Below are 8,084 nucleotides of genomic sequence, written 5' to 3' on the forward strand. Positions count from 1 at the left end.
GGCTGAGCTGTTGTTGCTCCTTAGATGTTTCCACTTCACAATAACTGCACTTACAGTTGACTGGGGAAGCTCTAGCAAGGTAGAAATTTGACGAACTGACTTGTTGGAAAGGTTGCATCCTATGACGGTGCCACGTTGAAAGTCACTGAGCTCTTCAGTAAGGGCATTCTACTGCCAATGTTTGTCTATAGAGATTGCATGGCTGTGTGCTCAATTTTATACACCTGTCAGCAACGGTGTGGCTGAAATAGCTGAATCCACTCATTTGAAGGGGTGTCCACATACTTTTTCATATACAGTGTAGTTCTGACTGACCACCTTGTTCTGTTGCTGGTGTTCCCCAGGTCTCTGCTTTGTGGGGCACACTGGGGAGGAAGGCTGCTACGTGAGCTCAGACAGTAGCAGTGACTGACTGCAGACAGACGGCCCTCATCGATCCTCCCTCTAATCAACTGAGAAGAACCTAGTGCCAATCCCCCAAAAATACATAAATTCAGCCAGTTAGTTATTATACACTTTTCGTTCATGTCTGCTTGAAGGACGCATCTCTTTGGCTATTTTAGCACATTTCATATGACAATTCCATGTTTTCAGGTTTGTTGTTTAAAGATTTTTTGATGTTATGCTATCAGACTCAACACAAGTGAATTGAGAATAATGACGGCGTATTCAAATCTGTTACGACACTGGTACATCAAAGTATTTACTACTAAGGAATTGCCAAACTAGCAGATACCCATAGACATCCAGTCATTGTGTTAACGCTAGTTAGAATTGGCTTACGAAACACTCTTTAACTTCCTTCATACTGGACACAGATATAACAATGATATCCTCCAGTTCATATGACTCTGGGGAAGTGGATAAAGGGCCTCATTGCCAAAATCCTGAAGTATTTTTTAAAGTATGTTAAAAAGCAGCTTTCCTGTGTTGGAATGATGTGGGCGTACCTCAACAAACAGAATGGTGTGTCCGTTGACCCGTCATAAAAAATATTCAAGCAAGTAGACTGCTGATTGGCCAGCTCATCATCCTCTATGAAGAAATTGAAGGCGTTTCTGAAACTATCTGTTTGAGGTGGGGTCTTTGAAGTGTTTCCCCCCCCCCTCCAATTTATGCTTTGGCCACATGAGTATAGGATGAGTTAACAAAATTATTTTGGTAAGAGTTAACTGAACTTTTAAGGGAGATTTTGACTGGACAATTACAATAAGCGTTTTCACACATAGTTGTTAGGTAAAACGCAAATCAGTTTTGTTATAGGTTTAAGTTACGTTCAATTTCAAGCAAACTCAAATTTGTGAACCAGTTCTTGGTTTCAAGCAAGTGTCTACTTGACAAATGTACAGATTTAAAGCTACATTCTGGGATTCGAAAAACTGCTGCCCTGTCACTTGTTTTGGCATAGAGCTGAGGGATGGGGCTAGTAAAATGTAACCCCTCAAATTCATAGACTGCGTTCTAGGTGCAAGGACTAACAGTATATATGCCATTTACCAGATGCTTTTATCCACAGCGACTTAGTCATGCGTGCTTCGTGCATCATTAATTTACGTATGAGTGGTCCTAGGAATTGAACCACCTATCCTGGTGTTTGTTGCAAGAGACATGCTCTACCAACTGAGAGGACCAGTCCATGACATCCAACAGTCCATGACATCCAACAGTCCATGACATCCAAGCTATACATTGTTTGTTTACATTATTGTCATTTGTAAACAATAGTGTAATAAAAACAAATATTTTGGGTTATGACAAAGACCGACGGTTGTGCTTTGCTCATGAGGCATTTAAAGCTCCATTATGTAACTTTTTTTTTTTTTTTCAAGAATCTAAATGACCATTAATCAATTTAAGACTATCGTTCTTCCAGACTACCTGCATTTCTTCTGTGATTTTTCAATTAAAGTGCAATGGTTTTGGAATAGTTGCTTTGTAAACTAATATCAATGATTTTACTTTCAATACATGGAACAATTCGGTATGACCCAAGTTCAGCCAGAAGAACCGTAAGATTTACTTCGGCCTTAATAAAGCCTTCAAAATAAAAGTTAACAAAACAACAGCTATGGTAGAAATTAACCTTTCAGCAGTACAATGAAGTTCAAAGCTATATATATAAAAACACCCTTACGAAGTGTGGAGTGGGTTGTGTAGTAAAAAATGTAAACACTTGGAATTTCTCTAAATTAAAAGGGTAGTTTATCTAATCGAGCTACCTGTAGCGAAGTAAACGATGGATTATCGTGGATGCTGTCACTACAGAGAGGTATAGAACGATTGAAGCTATATTCTACTCAAGGTTTTCTAAAGCTAGCCAGGTTCAGTTAGCTTCACATTCCGGCTCCGGCTTAATCCGTACTGACTAGATATTGCTCGTCCGCCTACCGCTAACTCCTGTGCATGCCGCACACGGCTAGTCGAACGCCGAACTCTTCATTGAGACAATGCTGAAATATCAGTCCATGGGCGAGTCGGTGCCACATTTTCATTTGTGCCGATTTCAAAATGAAAAAGTTATATCAAATTCAGAAGGCTGTGGTGTGAAATAAGCTTGTAGAAGTGCCGTCTTTATTGTATTACTTATTGGTAATGCCATCTTTGGTGTGCTTATTAATGCACCATCATCTTTACTAGCGATAAAATATTTGTTTTAAGTTATCACAAGTTTTACTGTGCGTTAAGTTTCAAATGTGTTCTGTTATTACTAAATGTGTTATGTTACACACAACCATTTTGATTTAATACAATATTTAATCAGCTTTCTTCAAATGAAGGAGATTATGACGCAATCTTTGCGAGTGGGAGGGAATCTGATTTTATTGGTCCTCAACTCACAGCTCAGACACTTCAGTATAAACATTTAGCCCTGAGTTAGCCTATCTGGGAGCAGGTTAGTTCTGAAGGATTCGTTGCCATAGAAATTTACCTGGCTAAAAGGTAACTTTTGTGGTACCGGTTATCCCGGGTTGAACTCTGAGTTGGTCAGAGTTACCTCACCTCACTAACTCGTGCAACCGTGCACGTAGTATAGGGCTTTGGCCTACATAAACATCTCAAATGCTGCGTTTACACAGGCATCCTAATTCTGATCTTTTGCCACTAATTAGTCTTTTGACCGATCAAATCTTTTGCCAATACAGTGCATTCGGAAAGTTTCCTGGTCCCTTGACTTTTTCCACATTTTGTTACGTACCAGCCTTATTCTAAAATGTTTTCCCCTCATTGTTCTACACACAATACCCCATAATGACAAAGCAAATACAGGTTTTTAGAAATGTTTGCAAATTTATAAAATTGATATGACATTTACATAAGTATTCAGACTCAGTACTTTATTGAAGCACCTTTGGCAGCAATTACAGCCTCAAGCCTTCTTGAGTATGACGCTACAAGCTTGGCACACTTGTATTTGGGGAGTTTCTCCCTTATCTGCAAATCATCTCAAGCTCTGTCAAATTGGATGGGGAGCGTCGCTGCACAGCTATTTTCAGGTCTCTCCAGAGATGTTCGATCGGGTGCAAGTCCGGGCTCTGGTTGGGCCACTCAAGGACATTCATACTTGTCCCGAAGCTACTCCTGCGTTGTCTTTGCTGTGTGCCAAGTCATTGTCCTGTTGGAAGGTGAACCTTCACCCCAGTCTGAAGTCCTTAGTGCTCTGGAGCAGGTTTTCATCAAGAATCTCTCTGTACTTTGCTCCGTTCCTCTTTCCCTTGATCCTGACTAGTCTCCCCATCCCTGCCGCTGAAAATAATCCCCACATTATGATGCTGCTACCACCATGCTTCACCTTAGGGATGATGCCAGGTTTCCTCCAGACGTGACGCTTGGCATTCAGGCGAAAGAGTTCAGTCTTAGTTTCATCAGACCAGAGAATCTTGTTTCTCATGGTCAGAGTCCTTTAAGTGCCTTTTGGTAAACTCCAAGCGGACTGTCATGTGCCTTTTAACTGAGTGGCTGAAGAAATAATGTATGTACCTTTTTTTATACATTTTAGAATAAGTCTGTAACAAATTGTGGAAAAAGTCAAGAGGTCTGAATACTTTCTGAATGCACTGTAATTGTGCACAAAACTAAATTGGGCTGCCTGTATAAACACAGCCATTGTAGATTAATTTCACCCAAGCATGTAGATTGGATGAACTAACCCTTTAAATGGTCAATCTGCAGTTGCTACATCCATTTTTGGATTTAAATATGTACCCATTGATTTTTTTAAGAATATAACTTATAAATCCCTTATGAGCTTAGTTCAACTGTTGTACCCCATCAGAACCTAAAGTATAAGCTTGTTTTCCTCCAATGTTTGTTCACAAAGTAAATGTAAACAAACATTTATATAGCCTCAAAACATGGTTAAACTATAATTTTTATATCATGGCTGGTCAGTCCTTGCATCAATAACTCTATGAATTTGAGTGGTTACTTTTTTCCAGCCCCATTCCTCAGCTTTTTACCGAAAACAGGTGAGTACATTTTGTTTCAACTGCTGATGGCAGCTTTAAAAGGTGGTTCTGTTAGTGTTTTTTGCCATAGTCTGGTTCCTCTCAAGGTTTCTTCCATCTGAGCGTTTTTCCTTGCCTCTGTGCTTCTGCTTGTTCTTTGAAGGATTAGGCTGTGTCACTGTGAAGCACTTGCTGTTGTAAAAAGTGCTTTCGTTTTAGCATTTGTGGCACAAATCCCCTGTAAGTCATGGTACCAAAATTAGCATTTTTTTTGTGCATCATGTCCAAATCCTCTAAGTAAATTAGTTGAGCTACGCAATCAATGTTAGATAATTTAGGATGATTTGGACATTACATTTACATTTTAGTCATTTAGCAGACGCTCTTATCCAGAGCGACTTACATAATGTGCCAAAAAAAAAAAAAATGCTAGTATAAGTACTATGACTTGAATGGGATTTGTGCCACAAATGCTAAAACATTACCATTTGAAATCGGGGGGTTCCATGTGCTAAACTACATGGAATTATTTACAGAATGTCATACCAAGGATCATTTTGCAATTTGAGTTAGAATTTTAAGAGCCCTTGATGTATCAAAAAAATATGAAAAATTATTTATTTGTCTTTACTGCTATTAGCCCATACAAACGCATTGAATAACAGATTAACTACATGGAACAACAGATATCCCCCCCCCAAAAATTGAAAGGAAGTTTGTTCTGAAGTGTCTGTCCTATATCTGAGAGCTACAGTATAAGAAAGATCAGGAATCTTTTTTATTTGTACATGTATTTAAACCCTTATTTTTGGCACTAAACTGTTAACATACAGTCGTGGCCAAAAGTTTTGAGAATGACACAAATATTAATTTTCACAAAGTTTGCTGCTTCAGTGTCTTTAGATATTTTTGTCAAATGTTACTATGGAATACTGAAGTATAATTATAAGCATTTCATAAGTGTCAAAGGCTTTTATTGACAATTACATGAAGTTGATGCAAAGAGTCAATATTTGCAGTGTTGACCTTTATTTTTCAAGACCTCTGCAATCCGCCCTGGCATGCTGTCAATTAACTTCTGGGCCACATCCTGACTGATGGCAGCCCATTCTTGCATAATCAATGCTTGGAGTTTGTCAGAATTTGTGTGTTTTTGTTTGTCCACCTGCCTCTTGAGGATTGACCACAAGTTCTCAATGGGATTAAGGTCTGGGGAGTTTTCTGGCAATGGACCCAAAATATCGATGTTTTGTTCCCCGAGCCACTTAGTTATCACTTTTGCCTTATGGCAAGGTGCTCCATCATGCTGGAAAAGGCATTGTTCGTCACCAAACTGTTCCTGGATGGTTGGGAGAAGTTGCTCTCGGAGGATGTGTTTGTACCATTCTTTATTCATGGCTGTGTTCTTAGGCAAAATTGTGAGTGAGCCCACTCCCTTGGCTGAGAAGCAACCCCACACATGAATGGTCTCCGGATGCTTTACTGTTGGCATGACACAGGACTGATGGTAGCGCTCACCTTGTCTTCTACGGACAAGCTTTTTTCTGGATGCCCCAAACAATCGGAAAGGGGATTCATCAGAGAAAATGACTTTACCCCAGTCCTCAGCAGTCCAATCCCTGTACCTTTTGCAGAATATCAGTCTGTCCCTGGTGTTCTTCCTGGAGAGAAGTGTCTTCTTTGCTGCCCTTCTTGACACCAGGCCATCCTCCAAAAGTCTTTGCCTCACTGCGTGTGCAGATGCACTCACACCTGCCTGCTGCCATTCCTGAGCAAGCTCTGTGCTGGTGGTGCCCTGATCCTGCAGCTGAATCAACTTTAGGAGACGGTCCTGGCCCTTGCTGGACTTTCTTGGGCGCCCTGTAGCCTTCTTCACGACAATTGAACCGCTCTCCTTGAAGTTCTTGATGATCCGATAAATGGTTGATTTAGGTGCAATCTTACTGGCAGCAATATCCTTGCTTGTGAAGCCCTTTTTGTGCAAAGCAATGATGACTGCATGTATTTCCTTGCAGGTAACCATGGTTGACAGAGGAAGAACAATGATTCCAAGCACCACCCTCCTTTTGAAGCTTCCAGTCTGTTATTCGAACTGAATCAGCATGACAGAGTGATCTCCAGCCTTGTCCTCGTCAACACTCACACCTGTGTTAATTAGAGAATCACTGACATGATGTCAGCTGGTCCTTTTGTGGCAGGGCTGAAATGCAGTGGAAATGTTTTTTGGGGATTCAGTTAATTTGCATGGTAAAGAGGGACTTTGCAATTAATTGCAATTCATCTGATCACTTCATAAGATTCTGGAGTATATGCAAATTGCCATCATGCAAACTGAGGCAGCAGACTGAAAATTAATATTTGTGTCATTCTCAAAACTTTTGGCCACGACTGTATATACTTCCATTCATTTTTTATTTTTTTTAACTGGTCCTGGGGGGACCTTCAGAGGATTCTTGTGAGGCCAGTGTTCGTGAGAGTCTCAGCCTTTCACAGAATGGTCATATTTGTGTGGAGTCCAAACGGGCGTTTGTTGATTACTAATGAGGCATTTGTTGATTACTGAAGAGGCATTTGTTAGTTCTTGAAGAGGGCGCTGATGTCGTGGCAAAAATCTGTCACGGAAACCTGTACCCATGTAGCTTGTGTGATCTTGTTAATGAACATGTATTATATTGCTTTTTTTGTCTCAATCCATGTAAAGCTTTGTTTTTTGGTTAAATTAAAGTTATTTGTTTCTTGAATTTCCCTGTTATAATTTGTTTATTACACTTAGAACTGGATCACCCTAATAACTACTGGAACACCAAACATGCAACATTTTTACTCATTACAATACCTGTAAAGAGGTGAATGGGGTATGGTCGGTAAACATTGGTGGGCTCTCATGAATGGACATGCTTCAAAATCTAATAGCTGCTTTCCTACTTCCTCTTTTCACTAACACACATTTCAGCATTGTACCTTTATCAGCAGGTGGCAGTGTAAGTCTGATATAAGAGTATTCAGAAAGTATTCATATCCCTTTACTTATTCTGCATTTTGTTGTAACAGACTGAATTAAAAATGTATTAAATAGATTTTTTTTCATAATGACAAAGTAAAAAAAAAAAAAGGAATGTTTTGTTAATTTATTTAAATGAAATATAGATATCTCATTTACATAAGTATTCACACCCCTGAGTCAATACATGTTAGAATCACCTTTGGCAGAGATTACAGCTGTGAGTCTTCAAGCTATGTCACGTTGATTGTTGCTAGACAGTCATTTTCAAGTCTTGCCATAGATTTTCAAGACGATTTTAGTCAAAACTGTAATTAGGCCACTCCGGCACATTCAATGTTGTCTTGGTAAGCAACTCCAGTGTATACTTGGTCTTGCGTTTTAGGTTGTTGTCTTGCTGAAAGGTGAATTTGTCTCCCAGTGTCTGTTGGAAAGCAGACTGAACCAGGTTTTCCTCTACGATTTTTGCCTGAGCTTAGCTTTATTTTGTTTCCTTTTATCCTAATACACTCCCTACCTATAACATGATGCAGCCACCACCATGCTTGAAAATATGAAGTGGTACTCAGTGATGTGTTGTGTTGGATATGCCCCAAACATGTGCAGACTTCCTCCTTTTCACTTTGTCAATTAGGTTA

The 8,084-nt window shown here is 39.7% G+C and overlaps 1 protein-coding gene across 1 annotated transcript in view; it reads left to right on the plus strand.

Moving 5' to 3' along the window:
- The window catches only part of tdrd12 (tudor domain containing 12), a 33,224-nt gene extending 26,038 nt beyond the window's left edge, over positions 1–7,186 (plus strand). Inside the window, exon 35 of the mRNA XM_014125573.3 lies at positions 345–7,186. Within this exon, the coding sequence (XP_013981048.3) occupies positions 345–412 (68 nt within the window). The 3' untranslated portion in view covers positions 413–7,186. The remainder of the gene's footprint in view (positions 1–344) is intronic.
- Positions 7,187–8,084: the final 898 nt, after the last annotated feature.

This window comes from Salmo salar, chromosome 10, assembly GCF_965601325.2.
Source record: "Salmo salar chromosome 10, fSalSal1, whole genome shotgun sequence".
Taxonomy (NCBI): Eukaryota; Metazoa; Chordata; class Actinopteri; order Salmoniformes; family Salmonidae; genus Salmo; species Salmo salar.